The sequence below is a fragment of the Neodiprion fabricii genome, chromosome 7, assembly GCF_021155785.1.
Source record: "Neodiprion fabricii isolate iyNeoFabr1 chromosome 7, iyNeoFabr1.1, whole genome shotgun sequence".
NCBI lineage: Eukaryota > Metazoa > Arthropoda > Insecta > Hymenoptera > Diprionidae > Neodiprion > Neodiprion fabricii.
This window is the reverse complement of record NC_060245.1, coordinates 128,689-152,764: the sequence shown is the minus strand read 5'-3', so window position 1 is coordinate 152,764 and position 24,076 is coordinate 128,689. Positions and strand designations below refer to the sequence as shown.

The following is a 24,076-nucleotide window of genomic DNA, read 5'->3' as shown; positions in this document are numbered from 1 at the left end:
TTACTCATCACACAAGAAATATCTGTAATTTATTCAATACCCCCAAATCGTAGTACAAGTGTTCTGATGTCAGTGTATAGTGCTTCTATTTGCTTGGTAATATTTATATTAGTGTTTAAGATAAAAAGAAATACAAGAAAATCATTACACATCACACAAAAAATGTAACTATTATATAAGGAAAAATTAGCACAATGTATGTAACCTTAGGCAAAATATGAAAAATTTTATATGAGAAAGTTATTCTTGTAGTATTTAAGTAAGTAGAGTTCAGGCTCCGGCCTGGGTACAAATGCAACGGCTCCATACGGAGAACGAAGTGTATGATATTGTATTGTTACTATTTAATGTAAGATGTATTAGGATGAACGAATAAATAATTAGATTCCTGCGCATTTTCTTCTCAAATTCTCTGCTGTTGGTCCGACGCTCTTTTTGGTGTGTTTTCTGTGTTCCTGGGGGTCCAATTAGTCAGGAAAGGGTCATTTAGATCGAATCTGAGACCAAAATTTTTCGGCTGCAAAAATGAAGAAAAAGTAAGGCTAACCCCTTTGCATTTTTGGCGAAAATTTTCGCGATTTTGAAAAGTGTTGGAATAAATTCTTTCATGCACTATTTCGACGTAATTTTGCCAGAGAAATCGATTGGGCGCAGTCCCAATACGCTGCGATCGAAGCATCATAAGTTACAGCCAAAAAACGAGAACCAGTGTTTTCGACATTTTTCAGCAGGTGCTTTTTCCTTCGTATTTTCTCTCCTGTTGATCCCACGCTGTTTTCGCTGCGTTTTCTGAGTTCCTGGGGGTTCAATTAGTCAGGCAGGGGTCATTTAGATCGAATCTGAGTCCAAAATTTTTCGGCTGCAAAAATGACGAAAAAGTAAGGCTAACCCCTTTGCATTTTTGGCGAAAATTTTCGCGATTTTGAAAAGTGTTGGAATAAATTCTTTCATGCACTATTTCGACGTAATTTTGCGAGAGAAATAGATTGGGCCCAGTCCCAATACGCTGCGAGCAACGGATCAAAAGTCACAGCCTGAAAACGAAAGTTTACCATCGTAATTTTTGTCTGCCGTTGGTACTGCGCTCATTTTGATCAGTTTCATGCGTTTCAGGGCAACGCATCAAGTTTGATCAATATAAGCCTCTTCTGTTCACAATTAATGGAATCGCAGAAATTTTAGCGTCAAACTGCTTCTGGTATGCGAAGAATATCTGAACGGAGGAGATTGCTTGAAAACAGGGATCGATGAATCGAATCATTGTGATATTGACGCTGTGTGTCCTAGTGCATGCCCCAATACTTGCTGGATAGAGCGTACAACTCATATGTATGATTTAATCATTCCGTGCTATAACGATTGCCTCCAATTTGGCGCATGTCAAATGTTAGTCATGGTTTTCACCGGGTTTTTCTCATCACTTTATTACTCACACATAATTTAGCAGGAATTTCGGAGTGGCATGCAGAACGGACCTGAAAGAAAGGAGTCATAAATTCGATGCACATCTAAAGTTTTATGGAGAAGATTCAGTAGACATTTAATCAACTAATAATTTGTTGGTCATAATATTCTTGTATTCTATTCGAACCCCTTGAATCAAAATTCATTCGAATGGAGTTACTACTTTCGCGATATTTTCAGACATTCTCCTTGTGTCTCCCAATCACTCCGCGGGTCCACTTTCCTACAAGATGGACTTCAAGAACACAAAAGCATCTGGGACAAGACAGGACCAACATGAGTGAAAATTTGACAAAATACAAAGTGTTTTTGCCTTTTCCGGTGTCAATTTGGATCCGTTATTTGCAACGACTAGAGATAACGCACAATTCACTTTAAGCGCAAAATTACCTTAATACGGCTTCTGAATAAATATATTCTAGCATATTTCAAAATTCACCGAAATTGAATTAAAAATAACCAAAATTTTAGGCTACCTTTCGTAATGCTTAGGGCAAAAATTAATTCATTTCAGCTCTTAGGTACATACTTTCAAATCGTAGATTGCGGCAACATGGGAATTCATGCAATTGGTTTAGGTCGATAAAAGAGGTCTGTACAGCGTTTCAAACACGCGTAGGGGGCATTCTGTAAATCTGTGTTTAAATGCAATTTAATATTTTGTAAGTATACGGAGTAATTTACAAAAGATTTTATAATACAGAAAAGTGTGTAAAGTAACGATGGTATACATGTGGTCGTTATTGCAGTTGATTATTAATCGTTTACTGTGGTGAACCTGCATACAAATCTCAGGGATCATGTTCTTTCAGTTAGATCTGGCATTTCTAACTTTCGCCAAAGGATCATGTGTTTCGTAGTACATCCTTACTAAATCGAAAGAATGAGATATTACAGCTCGTGTAAATCAAGAGTCATGATTAATAAAAAATTGGTAAAATTTTTCGATCCAAGCAGCACATTACTTGTTCCATCAAAAAAGAAAAAGAACACGTAGAATCAGATTGTCTTGTCCGTCATTTCTCGGGAGAAGCGCTCGAATGATCGTCCGTTGATTCCTCAAGCAAATTTTGAATTGGCTTCGGCTTTTCTACATCTCCCGATAGTTTCTTTTCATCAGCGCAGTCATCGCTTAACTGAATTCGAGCTTGTTCATCTTCGTCATCAGTGTCATCATCGGCACCAGGATGTGCAGAAATGTGATGTGTGGGGCTAGCGATGCGGCCCGTTGTACCAGGTTCTTGCCATTGTTTTGCACCCTGCATGGATATTAAATCAAGACAAGTGTTAAAAAATATAAAAGAGAACAAAGCGTTTGGGTGATATTTTTTTGAATTTCCTCTGCTTTCCATGTTCTTAAGCAGTTGTTTTTAAAAAATACTGTTTAACTTACGTGTGTCTGTGCTTTCATGGTGCTAACTTTGTCCATATAGTAATCATAGACGAATTTTGCCATTTGGGGCATGTCTTCGATGACGACAGCCTCGGGCAAAAGGTTAACTGATGCTGCCAAGCTTTCATTGAGTCTTTGTGCTGGATACATTTCGCTAGGAAGAATGTGCAATTTAAGGGGTCGCTGCATTAGCTGGTCGAACGCGGGTGTAAGTTCGAAGCAGTTTTTAAATAAGGCGACCCTGGCAAAGACGTATAAACCAAGCCGAGCTCGCGACATTGCCACTACCAGCCGCCTGACATCCCTCAAGTGACCAACTGCTCGTGTTTTCACCAACGACAACAGTATGTAGTCGTTCTGTTGACCCTGATACTTGTCAACAGTGGTCACTTTGTTTGGTCGTCCTATCAACGGGTTGTTAGCACACCTGATGTTTATTACGTCGCGTATTAAATGCTTCTGTCCATTGTAGGTGGTTAGTATGCTGATTTTGTCAGCTGGGTATCCTAAAAGGCGCATGTACATGAATACTGCGACGCAGTACTCAGCTTCGGCAAGATTCTGATAGAAATAAGCGCTCGGTTCGCTCTCGCCAACGCCGTTGAAGTCTTCAACGTTAATGAGTTGAAAGTCGAATAAGAACCCAGCGTTGGCAATAAGATATTCAGGACTACGCTCGACATGACACAGATTACCCAGCTTTTTGTACCGCCAGTTGTAGAGATTGCATATACTTGGTCTGGCGCGACCTTGGCCGTCAAGATCGACGGTAGGAACACCAAGCCTGACGAACCTTGCAAATAAAGACTGCTCCATATTTGAATATTTTTGGAAGGCCATGTTTTTAATGACAGGGGGCAACTGGTGGTGGTCGCCGATCATAATCCAACGCTTCAAACGATTGTAACCATCTTGGGGGTTTTGAAGCAGCAGTGGTATGAAGGTCTCGATTTCCAATATTTGGGCGGACTCTTCCATAAGGATGTTGTCGTATTTAAATCCCATGTCGACAAGTTCCCGTCGCTTGAGCGCTGCGTGCGTACAAGTCATTGCGATTACCTTCGCTTCTTTCACGAGTAAATACTTTGAACGGTCCAGCCCTGATCTGAGCAATTCGAACGCACGGAATTCCTCAAGTTGAGCGAACATCCTCTCCACATATCTGCCAGAATCCCATAAACTGTTACAGTGATTGCATCGATTTGCATCATTTTTCTATAAATTTCAATAACTTGGAGAAGCCGCAATATGCACGTGTGAATACAAATGTCGTTTTCAAATCCACGACAAAAGATTAAAAGTCACATCTGCAACCTTATTGGTGATAGATATTCATTTAAAACATAATACACCTGGTCTAAATATCGTATATTATTTATAAAAATGTTACAGAAAAACGTCTGTAAATTAAATTTACAAGACCGTATTATCCCCTCAAAAGCACAACGCCGTATTATTGAGAAAATTTTTACTCAAAAATTGCAGTCATATTAGCGCAATGAATTGTCAGTGACGGATGAGAATGCTAGGGTCCAATATAGCGAAGTAACGTAACAGTAATACGCTCGTAATTTGACCACCATGGAAGAGTGGGGAAATGAATGAAAATAATTTACCTGAAACAACCCTGGGCAATTTCCATATCCTCGCTGTAAGATCTTTCCTTGAAGAGAGGCTGTGGTGCATTGTCAAAGAACTTGTGGAATGGAAACTCTTGTGAAACCATGTTAGGCGAGGGATTGCTTCCCGATCTTTGCTTGATTCTTCCGTTGAAGCGCTCCCACCTAGTAAGTATCTGGTACATAAAGAAGTGCCCAGCAGTTTCGCACGTGTACGCAACGTCTCCTTTTACATTAAGAGACTCCTGAAGCCTTTGAACTTCCATGAGAAGATCCAGACGTTTTGCCAGAACGTAGTTGACCCTACCGTATCGGCTGAAGTCTTTTTCGGTTTCAAGCGCCTCCTCGCCGTGACCTAAACGGAGCAGATGCCTCTCATCTATGTCTAAGGCCATGATTTTTTCAAACAACTGATTCAATGCCTGATTGGAATGTGTGACTATTAATGTCCTTTGATTGGGAAAGTTGTGGTATAAATTCGATATAATTTGCACGGCAACGTCCGTCTTTCCGGTCCCCGGCGGACCGACGACTAACGTCAGCCCTGGCTGCATTCCTGCGCGGATCGCCTCTACTTGCGTTGGTGTGAACGGTATTTGGTTTCTGAGAACAGCAAAAGAGAATGACAGAAATATTGCGAACCGTTGCAATGAAAATACCTTCGTGAGTATTCATTAATGCCTCACCTCTTGGGCTCATTGGCCTTGTAGGGGCCGCGACTTGGCGGTACGTGTGGTTCGACCATGATCACTTTTCTATCCGATTGGTTGTTCTGCTTGCATAAGACTTCCTCAAACGTAAGTCGAAACGGCCGAACTAATTTCTCTTCTTCGGTGATTTCAACTTTAATTTCATACCCCGGAAAACTTGCTCGGAGATGATCTATGTCTAGAAATGTGTCGTTAAAATCCATTACTGCGATCTCATCGGGCATTCTACAAACAGAGAGAAAAACGAAAATAATATCACAAATATAGCGTGCAACATACTGTACGAGTATTTTTTGGATTTTGTTTCTTACCTTGCGTATTGGGCAGCTCCGGGATCCCCGTATCCTAATATTATATTGTGAAGCCAATCGGGTACAACACACTCGGTGTTCATCAATTCCCTAATCGTCTCTAGGACAGCTTTGAAGTTATTCTCCTTCGGCTTCCGCCTCATGATTATGTTGAAACCTTCATACACATCCTCTCTGCCATGGCTCGCGTTATCCATATCAATGCGGTATTGATTAGAGTCCAGCCAAACACGGTAAGTGCGATTCTCGCCGGGGAGTACAGGCCTTGGTTCAGGACCATCCTCGATCACCCGACCATTCGAATCTAGCATGCCCTCAATCTCGCACCCTCGTACGGTTGTCAAACCAACCTGGGGTACAAACGGCAGTTTGTGACTGTATTTCGTTCCTGGAAGGCGTCTCTATGGTAAATCGCAGATGTTTATACCGGTATCTGGTCCGTGCGAGCATTCCGAGGCTGCACGTTCGTTCATATGAATATTACGTAAATTATAAACATATTTGCGGCCGGGCGTTTCTATGCTAGCGTTACAACATACGCATGCATACTCGTCCGGGCAGCAATATATCAAAATCACTCACCGATGGTATTAGGAGGTTTGATTGATATTAAAAAGCAAACGTCGTGTTTCCTCAGGTTTTCCCACTCTGCCTTGATTTCCTTTCTCACGCTCAGATTGACAGTGACGTCGGCTCTTACGCGCGACGGCCTATTCTCCCCGATATTCGGCTTAGCAACCTCAACAACTGCAAACTGAGTTATCGGCTGTGCCATCCTGGCCCATCCACCGTAATACACGCCGCCATCCTCCGCACGCCTGTATAATACATTGTACACACGTGAAATAAGTGGAGTGCAACAATACAAGAACTAATCGCACGTAGAATAATCGTTCCAACATTAAGGAAAAGCAATGGATCGAATTCAAAAAACTTGGTCTCGGCTGAAATTAATTATTAGTCATGACATCGGCCCGCTAAGTTTTGTTGACGCCATCGTATGACAAAAAAATTGCGCACCTATCACAATTGAATCATGCATGTAATGTAATTAGTAATACACTCACCATGGACTGAGCCTGCTGACCGAGTCCTCGATATCTTGCCTGATTTCATCTGAAATAATTAATTATACGTTATATGCAACTACAAATCGTAGTACATTTAAAATCGAAAAATTGAAATCCAGCATGTGCCGCATGTATACGGGGCTTTCCACGTGAAATCGGCCAGGATTCAAAGTTCAATTCTTTATTTACATAATTTTTTCCCCTTTATTTCAACACATCAATTTAAAGTAACAATCATGATTTTTTTGAAATTTTTATTTCAATTTGTACTTCAGTTACAAATTTGCAACAAAAGTTTTCACTTTTAACTTTTCAAATGGACATAACTGAGAACGAAAAGAGATATTGACAAAATTCGAATACGTTGTTCACGTTTTGAATAACAGATTTACGAGAAAAATCATAGAAATTTTGTCTCTTCAAAATCACCAACGTACTTCAATTAACAAATAAAATTAACATCTTACACGATGGTCGCGTTTGATTTTTTTGTGTAAAATATCCAGAAAACTGTTAATCTTTTCATTATTTTAAGCCACATATCATTATGGGCCGATACTAGGCTTCAAATTCATGAAAAAACCAAAACTTGTCAGGATATTTTTTATGGGAAAATAAAACATGACTGTCATTTCGAAGAACAAATTTTTTATCATAATTCAAATAAGTCGCTGATTTTAATGAAATCAAATCTTTAGATATTTTTTAATAAATCTGTGATTCAAGTCAAACACCAGGTGTTTTAAATTTCGACAATATCTCTTTTCGTTCTCTAGTCACATGCATTTGAAAAGTTGAAGCAGGAAATTTTTTGAAATTTCGCAACCGAGGAACAAATTGAGTTGAAAAACTTGGGAAAAAATCAGGATTCGTCCTTGGAATAGGTAAATTGAAATAAGAAAACGAATATAGCAAATCAAAAATTCTACTTTGAAATCTTGTCCGATTTCACGTGGAAAGCCCCATACGTACACGTTGATTCGAGCCTGAAGAGATTGAAATTCCTCAGCAAGTAGTCGTGAAGCGTGAGAAACTGAAGATTCAGTTTCGGCAATGCCAGGCAGCCTTCGCCGGAGAAATATTCCGTGGGCACGATACTTTCGTTCCAGACAACCTCCTCCGTCGGGTATAGCGGCATCTCGTTCAATTCTTCAAGTTGCGATGCTCGACGCTCGTGCCTCGAAATCTGCCAACATTCACGTCACACAATATCGATTACGATCTGCTCAATTATTTATCACTTTTCAAGCTTACCAGTAATTCCCGAAGAAAGCCCAGATCCAATCGATACCAATTTTCATCAACCTCTCGCTCTTTCGGCGGGACAAGGTTCAGGTATGTGGCAATCGATCGCAGCTTCTCCTGACTGTGTAAAAATAATCAAATAATTATAAAGGAAATGGCGGTAAAAATGACGAGAATAGTGACGTTAGGACATCAATAAATGAATGAAAGAATGGGAAGTAAAAGTAAAGGACCGCGTAAACCTACGTATATTCATACATTTTGTGATATTAGTGAAATCCGCATAAACGGACAATAACTAATTGAGTAAGAGCGCCAATGAACGAACTGCATAACATCTTGAACCAGATATAACCCACGGTGGATCGGCATAAGTATGCTGAAGTAAATTTGTATGAATGCCGATTAATTGGCGGTTTCAGCCTATCATGTCATACCTCAAGGTGCCAAAGTGTCTATAGAGTGCCTCTCTGGTATCAACACTGGCTACATTTGCCAGTGCAAAGCTCCGCAGATCAGGAAACTTGGCGAAGGCAGCTTTCTGAAATAATAGCAATCGGCACTGTTAGAAATGTGCAGCTTGTTGTAACGTGTCGACGTTAACGTCCTGAGGCTACGCCAATATTTTTAACCAATTTTACGGAAAATCCAACAATTAATTAACATTCTATACCTGACTAAATTAATTTTATCGCATTGCGCAATGAGAAAAAATTCTGTAGAGTAACAACAAAGTAACACGTTCGTGGTCCCTCGATTTCTACAGAGAACACACCAATGTCGACCGTCGTATAATTAGAGTACTTGCATTACACGTAGAAGGTGAGTGGTAATTATACAGCACCGGTCTGTAACAAGATTTAACATTTTGGAATTAATTTGATTTTTACCTGCAGTGAGGTGATTTTTGTATAATGCAACTGCGTCATATCATGGTCAGTGAGGGGATCGCCGGTTTCTTCGCTTATCTCGAATCTTGCATAAAACTTGAGCATCTCCAAAAGCTGAAACCAAAGAATAAATCCAATGTTACAGCAAATTCGATAAACTCATGCGTGGAATTACATACCATACCCGCAAGGCTAGAAGTATGCCGCATGCATGATATCAATTACCTAAAATACATCATACACGCCATACACGACCGCGATATGAAATTATACAACTAAATGAGCGGTATAAATAGAAATATAAGTTCAACCAATCTTATATATATAAAAGTTAATTTCTATTTATACCGCTCATTTAGTTCTATAATTCATATCATGTACAGATATATATATATATATATATATATATATATATATATATATATATATATATATATAGAGAGAGAGAGAGAGAGAGAGAGAGAGAGAGAGAGAGAAAGAGAGCGAGGTATATATCATCAATTCGATGGATTCGAAATAACTAAGGAGGTCCGATTTGACGCCGGTCTACCGCGGTAGGTATATCGACTCATGGTCAGGCGTTGTCGTTTTTCACTCGAGATTAGATTACCTTCCAGATTGTCATCGTGAAATGACGAATAAGAGGGCCAAGTTCTACCCGTCGTTGCCCCAAGCTGACTTTTCCGTACCCTATACACGTTTCTACACCCCTGCGCCGTGCGTTCTGCAACTAGCTGTATATAATTTTGTTATAATACGTGCAGTGAGTATATGCATCTCATATAATAATCGACACGATAATATTCCTCTTCCCCGTGTTCTCCCTTGCTTTGACGACCGTTATTTTCCTCTCACAGATGAGTGCGAATGTACTCTGTTGATAATCGACAGTTCAACAGGCTGTACTTTACGTAAATAATCGATTCGATACCCCTATGGAATAATGAATAGGCAACGTGCGAGAGTAAATAATAATTTGCATCACGTGCGCAGAGGGACGTATGATGCGATACGGCGCATTACGAGTATTCATGCGATGATATCGAATGGAAATAACGTAAATACGTCATCGCAACATCCGGATCGGAATCCTTGATGATCAAAGCACGAGAAAAACAGATGTCACCGATGAAGATTGTCAAGAAATAGCGTTATCAACGGACTAACGGTACACATCTGTTATACCTACGTTCGTACTGCGGCGATAGACAATACTCCTCATACTGCGATTATATTATTATTATAACTACGATTCGTTACCAACGTGCGAAATGCCGGATTTTTCAGTAGCGCAACAGCGGTTGATACTACACGTTCTTGCAGTACTTATGCGTGATAATTAAGAGGCATGTGGGAATCGGTTCGCAGGAAATGCATATATAAAAACATTTTTTAACCTTCGAGCTCGAAGCTTGTACGGTGCAACGCCTTCGCCTGAAAAATCGCGTGGAATTCAAATTTAGCTTGAACGAATAGCCGCATCATCAAATTCTTTGTATATTAACACTTAATGTGCACGGGACCGATTTTTCTGTGCTTTCCGTTAAGGGTGCATGGCGGTCCATTCTCTGCCAGTCTCCAGGGACCGGCCGCGACGCCGCATGAACGCAAAATTCACAGCCGATCCCCAGGCAGCAACGCCACGCTTAACTTGTTAATCTCAGTGTCACTTGAACTTGTTTCGCCGGTTTATCTGCAATCTATGACACGGTGGTCACTGGTCAGGGAATACCAGGAAATTTCTAGGTCGTGCGGAACGAGGAAAAAATAGAGCTTTCTCGTGAAGAAGCCAATTTCCAACAGCAATTTTTTCACCGCTAGCTCGGCTCCGCATGAAAGTTCAACACGTTTGTACATAGTAACCGTGTTCTTTAATACCGATAGACTCGAAGTTATTCTTATTCGATACTCGAATTGGTACTATATATTCGACTTTCATTTGGTGAAAAATCCGTAATCTGACCAAGGAAATTCAGGGAATATTTTCAACTATTTTTAGCGGCGAAGAGAAATACGTACGCAAGATTATGCTGAATTAAAATTTGCCGAAAAAACGTTGTAAAAACACAGGGATTAAAAATTTTCGTCACAGATGTTTTCACTTCCGAAAGAAAATATTAATTCGAAATCCAGTTTTTGGCGCCATAGTGTATTCCATAAAATTAAGTACCACGCCTATTTGACAAGCCCCATCGGCGGAACCAAAATTTATGCGCCACAGGCCATGCGATCCGGATCTACGCACTTTGGCGGAGCAGGCTTATGCACAGGCTGATGCGTAAACCGTAAATTTGTTATACTATAATGGATACATTGCAATTATACAGGTAGGCGGTGATATTACGACGACAGCATGCGGTGGGAAGTTAATTTTGAAAGTGATGTTAAATCCTACACGCGGGTCATCAAAGCTCAAGTTTCTGTTATTCCGAGCTCTGTAACTCGGACGCCGGAGTCGCGGATCAGGAGAACCTTATCAACCCCACCTCGTCGAGTGGTCGCCCTCCCGGCCCCGCACACTCCGTCCTTCGCTGCAATCGGATTCCAAGCCCGGGTCTCTCGCCCATCTGAGCTGGATGAGCCGCGACGAGAAGAGTATAGAAAATAATAAACCAGTAAGAGTTTCGATCTCTTCGCGATAGGTGGTGCGTCCGTCGGTATACATCAATTATAATATAATATACTTACTCTATGATCATACCAATCTATAACGCAGGGCGAACAGCTTCGTCCGACATATAATAACATTATAGTTCTACAACGATACATAATAGCTGTGCGGTCGCTGTACGCGCGTACAACAAGTTGTTAATAATACAGGTGTAATAAGGTACGAAGGCCGATCACAGTTCAAGGATACAATTGGTCGGGGAGAGGTGTGCCATACCGCGCCGGTTACGCCTGTACGAACGGCCGATCCGGTACGGACTGTTTGTAGAACCGCGGATCTTCGAAACGACGAAACTGCGAACTCTCGGGGAATAATCTACCAGTTGCAAAAGCAGGTCTGCCGCTTCTGACTTATGCCTCGAGTAACGTATGCGCCGCGTTACACGGGAGGTGCAGGTATTGTAATGCGACAACGAGGTATATAGGGTCATTACGTACCAATTCGACCATCTGGCGACCTTGCAACCTTCGATTTTCACTTAAATATGAGGACACGCGGTGAAGAAGTACAATTTTTCCGAAAATATATTCAGTTTGTGAAAAAAATATATATATTCAAGGATTTTTTTGTATTCTGAATATTGCAAATCATACATTTAACATTGGCCAGTATCTTTGGGTAAGAGTGTCAAATTTTTTTCAACAAAACTATACATTTCAAGATTCGTTCCACAAATCATCGAAACATTCACGCTACCTCTTATTCGGTTTCCAAACGCGCTCTTTGCCCGCCCAAAATAGGAAATTGGAATTCTTACGATTGGAAGAAACTTCTTACCTAATTTTTCTACCACTGATAACCTTGCGATAAGCCAGACTAGGGAGGTCAGTTCGAGGAATTGTTAGCAAACGTTTAATAAGTGAATGTCTTCTAAACGAAGGTAATGCAGAGATCTGTCGCTTGCGAAACACTCAAAATTCTGCACGCGCATTGTCTATATGCAGATATCATAATTATGGTGAAATATGATTTTTGATGTCTGGAAGTTGCTCTGAGAATTGTTCAAGTTCCCCCGCAATATACCCGCACGTGTTGCTCGAAAGTTTGATATGAAAATATCAACGGAAGAACGTGGGCAGTTTCAGAGTCTATATAATTAATGGAGTATTGGGTGAAAAAAGAATCTAGTGAGAGATAAACACGAATGCTCGTCAGTCGATCATGTTCGCCACCGTGTAAACACGCGTCATACGCATCGTTCAGGGAACCGAGACAAATCTATGCGTATATTCGTATCTACCTAGGTATATAAAGGATGCTTGCGCGTGCTATGAGCACATGAATTATCGATAAATGCACGTGTGTCGGAAGTGAGAGTGCTCGCGTCCAATTTAAGTAAACGTAGAATTGGACAATAATTGTACATATACCGCACGTAGCATCGAGAAGGCGCGTCCCGACGAAAGGTAGCAGGACGCGGTATACGCGTATAAGACGGACTCAACTCTGCCAAGTGATAGTGCTGCAGTTGTCGAGAGGATAACGTTCGAGATGTGGTTAACAAAAGGTAAACAGCAGCCGGCACAAGTCGACTAACCGCAATATGCAAATTATTTATATACGCACCGGCTACTCTCGTAGTCATACACATATACCGCCATACCTATATGCGGTATACGGACAACGGGATCCGAAAGACTTACGTCTTTCCTGATCCAATTGCAAGATGCAATGTAATAATAAAATTCGAATCCTGTACATATCGTATCTTATCGCACATGAATTCATGTCATGTGCACGTGGGGAGGGGTAGCTTCCTGAATTCCACCCGTATGTCGCCTGTTACAAGGCAGGTTGAATAGAAACGTCTCGTGGTGTCCGGTGGCCTTGAATCGGACAGAATCCACCTGCTTAGTTGTACCCTTACATACGGAGTGGAGGCATGGGGGTCAGTGTCTGCATAGGTATGGTAGTTAAAACGAACGGAACAATACAACGTAGAGCTGCGGGATGAGTTTGCAGGAAGGAAAACTCATATTATCGGGTTAGATTCAGTTCTCGTAAGCCCCCTTCGACTCTGTTATACCCACCCGTACATATGATACATGCGTAGTAGAAATCATTTACTGTCAACAGCTGTCTGTGATTCATAACCCGACGATAATATTACCATGCTTCAGTAATTGCGATTCTCCTCCTGCACGCAAATTCATGCCGATCGGTGAACTACTGCTGTCCCGAAAACACGACATGGCTGAACGCATCGAATTGTTCCGATGGTTCGTTGTTGCCTATGAATTGTCCGTCGGGGATGTTCAAGTTGGATTCGCTAGCTGAAAGATTCGAAATAATCGAGGAAAATCTTCTTTACGATGACGGTTTGTCAACTACTCCGATGCATCGGTAAGTGATTATCGTCAGCTTCTCTTCTTCTTAAATCAGCGTGAGGTACGTGCGCGTACCTTGGGGGGATCTCTTTAAGTGGGTCTTTCGAGGTATTCGAGGCGAATCGTCTTCAATCCCCCCGCCCTCTCTATCTCTCTTTCTCCAACTGTAAATGCATATTTACACCATATACTAGTTATGTACCACGATATTCGACTTTTCATAAATGTTCAAGCCGTTTCGGATTTTGTTTACGAATAATATTTTCAGATTTTGCCTGGCGTCTCACCCGGGCATGGATAATGCATCCATAGCTGTGGTTTGTTTCGAAGAACTGTCCGTGACGCGGTCCTTGGTATTCGGAACGCTATGCACCTTGTCCGCGTTCTTCCTCCTTGTCACCCTTATTGTGTACGCGGTCCTGCCAGAGCTACGTGACCTACAGGGTAAAATCCTCATGTGCGCCATGTCCTCGCTACTTGGGGCGTACATCCTACTGGCGGTTGTACAGCTTCATCCCGATTATGCCGATGATGACGACACTTTGTGCAGATGGACCGGTGAGTCGGATACATTCTGTCGCTTCTCTAATCTCACTCTAACCGCGGATGAGAATATTTTAGATTAAATTTTTCCAGGGTTCAAATAAATAAATACACAAAGCAACATGTTACTGCATGCGGCATCATACGTCGTCCCATATTTTTGGCAAGACAATTTCGGACAACTACGGAAGCCAACGCGTATCGTATTTATTTTTGAGAAATAGTAAACTACACGTGTACATGCAAATTCGCGGCTGCATTTATCCGGTGATATCCAATGAATTATAGGCGAGCGGATAGCTAGATATTTCAATACCCGTCCTTCGGGTTCACCGTCTTGGACTGGTCTTTTACAAAAACTTCAAGTCTATCATCAAGATTTAGCTGGAGGCACAGTAAAATACTAATTTTCAACTTTGGTCGCTATCTACTATAATGTGACCTCTGACTCGGTGGACCTTTGTGACTCCATGGATAACCTTGTTCCGTACGGACGCAAATAGCCAAACAGAAATTGGAACGTCCATGTTTGCTGTTAGCAGCCCGTTACAGCTCCGTTCGCGAATATTTTCAAATGCTTCTTGTGTCAAAACTGTAAAAACATGGCCGTATGCTATCTCGGACTCTTTTGCAGAGCTCGCCGAGACCTTGGAAATTCTTCCGCTTAACGCTCCTCTATCTGTACGAGTTTGATCCGCGTTCGCATAACTGTGCGATCCCCTTCTGACTTGGCTTACAAATATCTTTATACCTCCAAAACTGTCGATCTAAACTTGATAACTTTAGGTCTCGAGTCTAAAACCCGACTGCACGGTGCGGCCATCGACAGAACAATTCGCATCAGAATCGATTCGGTAGTTCTCGAGTTATAAGCGAACATACGAACAGACGGACAGAGAGACGTTGAGTTTTATACGAGTAGAGATGAAGATAAGTTTTGATTGGCTCAGTTAAAAAAATTGGCATTAAACGGAAATAATCCACAAGCAATCCTGTGTTACACGTATGTACCCTACATATCAGCATGCGGTACGAACGAAGATCGCGTTACAGGAAAATAAAAGTCCGCGGAAAATTTCCACATCGATGCGTGCTGGTGCGATACTTCTAAATATGAGAGATAGCGGACGGCTCTCGAACTCGTAAGATATGGATAAGTGTAGCAGAGGGCAAAAGTGTATCATAATAGTATCATGTATCATTTATTACCAGTTGAGAGTAACAAGTATGGTATTAGATAGATGCATTTTATTGTTAGTAAAATATATAGACGGGTACGTGTGTATCCACGTTTTTATGTCCATATGTAGATCACACGAACAAAAAAAATTGAAAAGTAAATTCACGGCGGTGAATCCTAAGCAATGTGACATTCGGGCAGTCCGTTTAAGCAAGAGGCACGGCCAAAGTCACAAGGAATAAGCATCAGATTACGTGATGACGTTTAATCTTAGAACGAACTAATGAAGCCGAGTTACGTGATAATAATAATCAGAGTTGCGGCATAATTAGTTTCATTATATTATATGCTGCACTAGCCATTTATAATATTACATTGTATTAAATGTTACAACGATACGTGTTTGTTCGTTTCAGCGTTCACCATGTATTATTGTTTCATGGCTGCCTTTTTCTGGTTGAATTTGGTAGCGTTCAACGTTTGGAGATCGGTCTGGTAAGTTCTTATTTTCAAGTATCCACACCACAGGATGCTTCATAGTCTATTGATTTATAGGCTTATTTGTGAAACAAGCGAGATCAGTGAGATATAATTCGGGCGTCGAAGATCTGGGATAGCGTACGGGATCATGAAAAAATCATCCCCGGATTCAGGGACCGGACTGCCGCGACGACGGAATTCCTTAAACGTTACGCTATGCCTGTGGCTGACGGTTTTCTTGCAAGTTTCATTGGCCCGGCAGTATGAGAAAAATTGCTTAAAATGGCCATTGTCCGCGCGGCTAATGGTTGTTCTATATACCGGGTGTCCCATTTTAATGTACCGCCCGATTTATCGGGTATTTTTCGACGTACGAGAGGAAACACAGTGCACTTTTGAAACTAGTTTTTCGCATATCCTCGAAACTCGGGGAAACAGTTGAACGCATAAACAATGATCAATTTAGTTGCCGAATGAACCTTGTGTACCCTGTGTACCTAAAAGTGGTGTATACGGGCTGCGCATTGACAGCAGCATCCTTTCGACCTCTCGCTGCGCTGCGCAAATTTAACATGAAAAACTGTTTGGTTACGCAGAGACGGCGAGACGTAATCACATTTACGATTCGCGAATACAGTAAATACCGCTCCGAGAAGCTGGCTTGATCAAGGCTAGTAGTATATATATTTCCGCACGCGCAAATGTATGTATGTATGCATGTATGTATGAATGTATTTACATACGTAAAGAGGCAAGCGGCAAGAGGTGCGACGAGCGGGGCCTTGTCTCGGATACTTGCATGTATGTACATGCTCCTCGTTGGCGCCGTTCTTTGTTCATTGCTGTTTTGAAACGAGAGCAAGCGTCAAAATTTATCGGGGCTACCGAATATAATTGACGACCGGACACAGTTGTATTTTTAAATGCCGGATTATTCGTATGCGGGAAACATAATCAGCGTATTACGCGGAGCAGGCATCTACGTCCGTCGGGTACAATCGTTCGTTCAATATCAAGACCAAGGACACAATTGTTTTTCATCACCAGCACAGATGTGCCAAAATACGCAGATTCGCATGTGTAGTGGGTTACGAACGCGCGTCACTACCTCGCCCAGGATCCGATGAATCTTATGACGATGACAACGCCCGCATACCGTTGTACGCATATCCGTGAAAATACGGGATTATGACGCATAATTAATTGTATGCAGTGTCGATTGCTGAATTTTTGGCGAGTATGGCGCCGTACCTGTATAATAATACAAAGATACAAACGTAATTATACATTGCGGCCACAGGTTCACAAGGACGGTGATCAAGGACGAGATATTTTTCTGGATGTACACCATTATCGGCTGGGGCGCACCAAGCATTTTTCTTACAACCACGATCGTCGGTCATCATACCGACGGAATTGTGTTGGCTCCCGGTTTCGATGGAGGAAGCTGCTGGTTCGCAGGTGGGTTTAAAAATACCGGTTCCTTTTCCCCGGATCAATCGCATCGCGAGTTATCAAATTGCCACCGATACTACTACAACAACAACAACAACAACACGATCCCCGTGACAATCGACCACCCAACATTAATTGAACAATTTCCAGGAAGCTACGAAAGATGGGTCTATATGTACGGCCCGGTCGCCTTCCTAATGACACTCAACATCGTTTACTTCTCCCTGACATGCTACCAGCTATGGCACAAGTACAGAAGCTTGGGCGGAACAAGGCTCGACGTGATGAAATTCAGATGTAAGCTTTACTTGAAACTGGCGTCGGTGATGGGTATTACTTGGATCTTCGAAGCTCTATCGTCTACAACCGGATCGGAATGGTTGCAATACTGGTGAGCTCAACAACTGTTATTAGCTACACGTATAGATTTCGAAAAATATAATAATACAAGATGAACACTTTGATAATATAAGACACGGATACATAATAATATAAGTGTTGAAACAATTACGAATCGAATAGTGTATTTAACGCATGAAATTCCAGGCTCGTGACGGATGTTATCAACAGTCTGCAAGGCTTTATAATATTTCTATTGCTGATCGCGTCCCGCAAACGCGTACGAAAACTACTGGCAAAAAAGAAACCGTTCGGCATTAACTTTCCAAAGAGATGGGCCGCCGGCGAGGACGAGGAATCCGAAGTGATTCTCGAGGACGACGAGCAGGAGCAGGAGCTCTCGCAAACGGGTTAGCCGTTACTGCGAGAATCGTGACCCAGAGTGTACCTACCGTGACGACGTCGTACATTCTTACAAACGTCCCAACGACACGACACGCACGCGCGCACACACACGCCGATGTACCAGTTCGCGTAATTAGGTATGATAGATCCGCTTAATTACCTGCCTATTCATATCGTACGGAGTAGATCGCGTCTTAAAGGTAATTGGGAACGACCCACTGTCCTTGCACGGTTTTCAACATTCTCTAGCTTCTCTTGGGGCTGTTTGTAACGTACTTGATCGGTTCACTCCGCGTCGTGTCGCGCGCGCGCGCGCGCGTGTGTGTGTGCGCAACCGTAATTCAATTTGTGATGCCGATCAAGGATCAGTTATCACAATCGACCTTTCCATACAACAAAAATGACCAGTCTCGAGAATGTACACATGTTTTTACACACCTGCGGAACGTACGCGATTATTCTGGAAGACAATCGACAAAAATTACTGACGCGATATCTGTTAAATTAGGTGCACACGTAATATACGTTAATCTTTATAGGGTGCCATAGATTTACGCAATTGCGTACAGAGCTTACTCTGAATGCATAATGCAAATACCTTATATTGTCTGTACAGTAAATATGTATTAAATATTAGATGTAACAGATGCGAATAATTACAAGTGTAAAAGGGAAGTGGCGACGCTTACGATGAGATAAAACTACGCCGGCGCGGGTGACACGTGAATAGCCGGGCAATTACTTACTACAATTATATACGTTATCTGCAATCTCTAAGAGAATGCAATAAACTATTATTCATTACATCTAGTTTCGGGTTGTAGTCAAATTTTTTTCAAACTGTAAAGGCAAATTTCAATATCATGTGCAAAAATATACAACTTTCGTCCGAAATTGAGCATGAAATGTCGGTTTATTACCCGATAACTACTTGCTGAACTGTCCGTGAGAATGACAGTTGTGTTGATACACTAATTGCTGTAGAGGATGAAAACAATCCAAAGATAAATACAAAAGCATAGCTTTCCGACAGGCAACGCAGCGTAAATTTCGGCTCGCATTGGTTTATTTCAGTCAGAATCTTGAATTTTTCAGCTCGATAAACTCGCGAACAATCAACTTCATAACTACTTCTTACTACGAATTACAGCGATTATATTGCGCTGTTTGTTTACATGTATTTTGAATTTGCGCGCGTGTAAAATCGGTGATTTTATAAACGGTACGGGTATATTCCGCTATTTGAGTCTGGCAGCACTGGGTTCAACCGTAATTCAACCCTAACTTAACTTGAACAAGCTTTGCTTACCCTAGCCTAGCCCAAGGAGCCTGGCCTTGCCTAGCTCAACGTAACCTAACCTAGTCTTGGCATTTCGGCAATATACATTTCTGTTGAGACATGCAAGTGGGAATTATTGGCCAAGAGGTGGGCGAAAAAGCAGAGGGTTTTCGTACATTCGAATAAGGGTGGAAAAGAACGCGAAGGTAAACAAATCTGATCAAATGGCCGAATTTATGTGACTGCTATTTTCGGATACATATTCGGGGAATAGACATGAGTGACCGAACCGGATACGACACGGGTGATCGTTCTACGTTCTGTAAGGAATCCGGGCCGGTATAACGAATTACCGATAAATCGTACAACTGTCAAGTCCGAGCGATATAAGGAGAATAAAAAAGCCGCGCCGACAGCGGGAGCCGCGGCTCGCGTGATACTGAAATTCAATATAATTGAATGAAATGCACATTATGGTCATGCATGTAACACTAATAATAGCTCGTATCACAGTTGGCTTCGCCATGTATCAAGGATCCTCGGCATCATCCTCGGATGAAGGTAGCGTCGCTACCATAAAAATTGGAAAGTGCTGCAAAACCAACGAACTGATTGTCGATGATCGATGTACACCGATAGAAGAAGCCACACACGGAGCAGGACCGTGGAAGCCGATATTTACCGACGAGGATGGACACGGTTTAACAGACCAGCCAAAATTTGAATTAAAATTTGGACTACCAAAGTGTAAAAATGATGAAAGACAGTGGAAGATATACGACGTGCCGAACCCTCCCAACATGGATTTACTGAGAATCCTCTCGTCTGGTAAGCTGCGACATTGCACCCAGTGTAACCTTGACAATACAGACTCGACTGCTGATGAGCTGGTGGAAGGTGAACGGAACAATGCCAAAAACAAGAGATACTACGACTATGAATTTGGAACCTACTGCGCTGACAAGACAATATTACGCAAAGAAAACATGACAACATTCTATGCACGTGTGTGTTTGCCGATAAAGAAACACGTCATGCATACAGACGTCATCATGCGGCGAGTTATAGATCCGTCGTTTCGAGCCATATCCATTGCCTGCTATCTCGTCGTTGCGATCGTATACTTTGTCTTACCGCAATTGAAGAACTTGATTGGAAATATCGTAACAAGTCTGATGCTATGCCTTGTGGCGAATCATTGCGCGGCAATGGTCAGAATTTTCCCCGAGTTTGGCAGTCATGTGAACTTTTTGGTCGCAGGTATGTTCAGCAGTAATGTACTATCCGCTGAGTATGATATGAATATTAAATTAAAATTGAATGGTTAGTAGTATTAGCCACTATAGTATTGGTCTGCCAGCTTTCGTATTTACAATAGTTCGAGTAAACATAGGTGTGGCAGGGTACTTATCAACTCTGTTGCTTTCAGATGTAGTTATGTATGTGTCACTGATGTCGGCGTTCTTCTGGTTAAGCAGTTTGGGCTACTATATATGGAAGACTTTTAGATCACGCAACATTTTCCTCCGCTCGACCGATGGAAAAAAGTACTGTTACTACTCTCTCTATGTGTGGTCCCTAACCGCAGTTATAGGAACAATGGCGATTTTCTCACACTTCAAGTTGGACACCAACAAACCAATGATAGTCGACGTGCCGGACGCCCCCCAGGAAACCATAGGGTGGCTGGCTGTAGCAGTTCTTTTTACACCCGTTGCATTTAGTGTCATTTTTAATGTATGGTTCGTTGCGACGACCACAAATTTCATCAAACGAATGAACACGTACGGCAGAATTCACCATAAAATGAAGTATAGTTTCAGAATGTTTGTATTTCTATTTATTATCATGGGGGTTGCCTGGTCATTTACCCTACTTTCCTGGATGAGATCAGAGTTGGAATACTGTTCCATTGTCATAAATTTGTTACAAGCCATTCTAATTCTATATGTATGCGTGTTCGGTCAAAGAAGAGTCACCTTCTTGTTGAGAAAAACTTGCAACTGTTGCAGCCCAGGTGACACTGCTCAGGGCCTCGATTGGGGTGAAGAAATGACAGCTATTAATCTGGGATAACTATGTCGCACATTGCCGAGTCCCTACTGCTGACTAATAATTTCATTGTCAACGAGTTTGTGAAACCTACATTCCACAATTGAATCTATTTTTCCCATGACTTGACAAGTATTTTCCATTCAACCATACTGATGCAAATCCAGAGATTTTAACATTTTGTCGGTAACAGCCGACTATCCACATAAATTATCCAATCATTTTGAAGGATGCAAATTTCAGCACCAAGGGTACTACTTTTATAAATCTCAATCAATTCCTACAATTAGCCCGATCGTATAATCAAATCCTTTGACGCAATCGCACCATATCTAAGTACTTAACTAATTATACATTTTACTGTTTGAGTCGTCGCACGAGACTGATGAAACAAATTATAAAATATATTAGCCCGTCATCTGGTTTTGTAAAAAATTGACTCCAACTTCGAGGAAGCATATCTATTGTTAAGTAGACGGAATTTCTCAATTAGTATTAGGATTAAGCTCATCGATTGAAGAGTAACTCTGTACCTTGCACAGTGCCTTTGTTTTGGAATATTTAATGATAATATTTACAGAACACTAATGCACTTTAAGGCTCTCACTTGTTTAGTGCAGCGATCTCAAATCTTTATACCTAAATCTATTAATTGACATGAATAAAATTTTTTTAATCTGCAAACCGAAGTCAGAGTGTATTTGTACATACGTCTTGTGTCGTGTAGTAGTCGACTAATCCAAGAAGCAAGTATTGATTATTATTTTTAGGGAATACCGTACCAACCAAATCATTTGTCTCTAGAAAGTGCAAAGCATATACCAGGTGTAACATGTGCGAGCATTGTTACAATTAAATTATTGCCCGTGGTTGTTGCTTTTTCACACACGACATCCTGACGGTAATACAGAAGGAAATTGAATAAGATTACTCACCTGGTTGAAAAGACCTCCCTCTGGGCGTTGCACCAAGTTGGAGAGTTGACACCGTACTACCAAATGACTGTCATCCATGACTGTGTTGAAGAAACGTCTGGTAGGCAGAAGAGCTTCCAAGTCGATAACCAACTCCAAGAACCTTTCGCAATAATGTATCTTGTCGGGAAAAATTGCTCCTGAAATGTGGTAAAAAGGGCACGATGTAAGTATATCAGCTGAAATATAGTAATTAAAAAAGATCTTGCGCATTAAATGACCAAAATAATTTCAATCAAATTGGGTTTATGAGGCAACTTGGTATAAACACGCACAAGTTTTGAGAAACGATATTTCCAGTTAAATTGTTGTAATTATAAATGACAGTAAAAAAAAAAAAAAATAAACAGAAAAGGATGCCATCAACATCCCAATCGTAAGGAAGAGATTGGATTGAAATCAGTAACTGTAATGTAACAAAACATGGAATAGTAAATCAGCATTTTACACCTTTAAATGGACTTTGAAGAATTAAAGGTTGCAAATCCAAATTTCAAACAATTACCCTATAATCGCAATTACATTACAGAATTGCAATGTTCCCCAATAAAATTCTGAGATACGATACTGATCTCCTCAACCGTTGAATAAAAACTCTTTCATAGAAAGACTCACCCTCGAGTGGTACAGTTTCCAGGATAGTCATAAATTTGACCATCAATCTCTGTAGGAATCTCCGCTCCCAGTCCAACTTCTGTCTGATCTCTGGCTTATCTTTCTTTTGTATAATTTTCCAATATTTTCTCCACTTGGGAAACTTTCTAAACTCAAACTCACGTCTGCCCTGTTGCAGTGATACCCACATTGACAATGACACCAACCTCTTAACTTCATTTCTCACTAACGCTACTTCCATAGAATTGAAACAATGATTCAAAAAAACAATAAGCGCCGTCTGTTCTTTAAGATCAAAATCCATTGTACTCTCGTTCAAGCAAGCTTCCAGAACTTGCTGAAAAAATCCAGGAAAATGTTGAGGATTCTTCGAAAAAGCTTCCCAGACTTGGACTCTCTCTCGAAATTTTTCATTCAGCATTACAACTATCGACATCATGTGACTGTGTGACGTTTCTCCTGTACTATAATTTGGCCAAAGATAATTTTCCAGGTATTGGCTGAATTCGAGCATCATTATGCGCCTGATTGAAAACTTTGAAGCACATATCTCTTGTATGTATATATCTTCGATGATTACTGGATCAAACTGGAGGTGTGAGTTGGTTGTGTGAGGTGCCCAATATTTGTTGGCCAACTGGAAAATGGAAACGTATACAGGTGAATACTTGATATGTAAGTGCATATTTTGTAACCGCCCAATGAAATCGTATGAATTAATATCTGCATTCAAAACAACCGGTCAACATAACCTCCTCGCCGCTACCGCACAGGCATGTATCATTACATGCGCATGATTTATGTAATGTAAAATTCACCTCGGTTACGTTCTCTGTTATAGTGACGAGGTAGAGTATGAAGAACAAGACGAGCATGTGTACAATTCATGAAAATACGATACAATTATGCTACCTGTGTTATTCTGTCGGCATTTATTTGATCGACCGTGGGCGCAGGATTATTAGTTTTAACGAGGAGTGAAACTGCTGGATTTTCCATTTTCAGATATGAAGTATTTCAACGCTGTAAGAGTAGGAAATCAAACTCCTACAAG

General features: G+C 41.2%; 3 protein-coding genes across 10 annotated transcripts; 2 read left to right on the top strand and 1 right to left on the bottom strand.

Annotated features, from left to right (window-relative positions):
- LOC124186356 (RNA helicase aquarius) lies at positions 1-24,076 on the bottom strand. Of its 6 annotated transcripts, XM_046577985.1 has the most exons (16): positions 23,935-24,076; positions 23,023-23,659; positions 22,369-22,547; positions 8,703-8,816; positions 8,250-8,353; positions 7,822-7,933; positions 7,540-7,753; positions 6,565-6,613; positions 6,080-6,315; positions 5,498-5,885; positions 5,163-5,411; positions 4,474-5,079; positions 2,858-4,019; positions 1,994-2,723; positions 1,434-1,475; positions 1-517 (listed from the first exon to the last, which is right to left on the bottom strand). In XM_046577985.1, the coding sequence occupies exons 1-14, from the start codon at positions 24,019-24,021 to the stop codon at positions 2,481-2,483; spliced, it is 4,380 nt and encodes a 1,459-aa protein (XP_046433941.1). In that variant the 5' UTR covers positions 24,022-24,076; the 3' UTR covers positions 1-517; positions 1,434-1,475; positions 1,994-2,480. The 6 variants fall into 6 exon arrangements, with proteins under 6 accessions (XP_046433941.1, XP_046433939.1, XP_046433940.1 ...); XM_046577983.1 differs by having other exon boundaries at positions 1,053-2,723; XM_046577984.1 differs by having other exon boundaries at positions 1,434-2,723.
- Positions 11,351-22,117, top strand: LOC124186359 (probable G-protein coupled receptor Mth-like 5). 2 transcript variants are annotated; one of them, XM_046577993.1, is made up of 3 exons: positions 11,351-11,359; positions 19,895-20,641; positions 20,811-22,117. In XM_046577993.1, exons 2-3 carry the CDS (start codon positions 19,906-19,908, stop codon positions 21,455-21,457), a joined length of 1,383 nt encoding a protein of 460 aa, XP_046433949.1. In that variant the 5' UTR covers positions 11,351-11,359; positions 19,895-19,905; the 3' UTR covers positions 21,458-22,117. The 2 variants fall into 2 exon arrangements, with proteins under 2 accessions (XP_046433949.1, XP_046433948.1); XM_046577992.1 differs by lacking the exon at positions 11,351-11,359 and having other exon boundaries at positions 19,141-20,641.
- Positions 12,753-18,912, top strand: LOC124186361 (G-protein coupled receptor Mth2-like). Of its 2 annotated transcripts, none has more exons than XM_046577995.1 (7): positions 12,753-12,880; positions 13,494-13,716; positions 13,969-14,258; positions 15,840-15,918; positions 17,204-17,364; positions 17,509-17,749; positions 17,905-18,912. In XM_046577995.1, the coding sequence occupies exons 1-7, from the start codon at positions 12,865-12,867 to the stop codon at positions 18,110-18,112; spliced, it is 1,218 nt and encodes a 405-aa protein (XP_046433951.1). In that variant the 5' UTR covers positions 12,753-12,864; the 3' UTR covers positions 18,113-18,912. The 2 variants fall into 2 exon arrangements, with proteins under 2 accessions (XP_046433951.1, XP_046433950.1); XM_046577994.1 differs by lacking the exon at positions 12,753-12,880 and adding an exon at positions 13,309-13,357.

Bases quoted from the DNA above. Each gene is read 5' to 3' on its own strand.
- LOC124186361 (XM_046577994.1), top strand. From the start codon at position 13,324: ATGAGTTTGCAGGAAGGAAAACTCATATTATCGG. The intron at 13,358-13,493 runs GTTAGATTCAGT...ACCATGCTTCAG, and splicing joins AGGAAAACTCATATTATCGG to TAATTGCGATTCTCCTCCTG. The intron at 17,365-17,508 runs GTGGGTTTAAAA...AACAATTTCCAG, and splicing joins AGGAAGCTGCTGGTTCGCAG to GAAGCTACGAAAGATGGGTC.
- LOC124186359 (XM_046577992.1), top strand. From the start codon at position 19,846: ATGCACATTATGGTCATGCATGTAACACTAATAATAGCTCGTATCACA. The intron at 20,642-20,810 runs GTATGTTCAGCA...TGTTGCTTTCAG, and splicing joins TGTGAACTTTTTGGTCGCAG to ATGTAGTTATGTATGTGTCA.
- LOC124186356 (XM_046577983.1), bottom strand. From the start codon at position 24,021: ATGGAAAATCCAGCAGTTTCACTCCTCGTTAAAACTAATAATCCTGCG. The intron at 23,660-23,934 runs GTAGCATAATTG...TCCATTTTCCAG, and splicing joins ATGCCGACAGAATAACACAG to TTGGCCAACAAATATTGGGC. The intron at 6,316-6,564 runs GTGAGTGTATTA...TGTATTATACAG, and splicing joins GTCAGCAGGCTCAGTCCATG to GCGTGCGGAGGATGGCGGCG.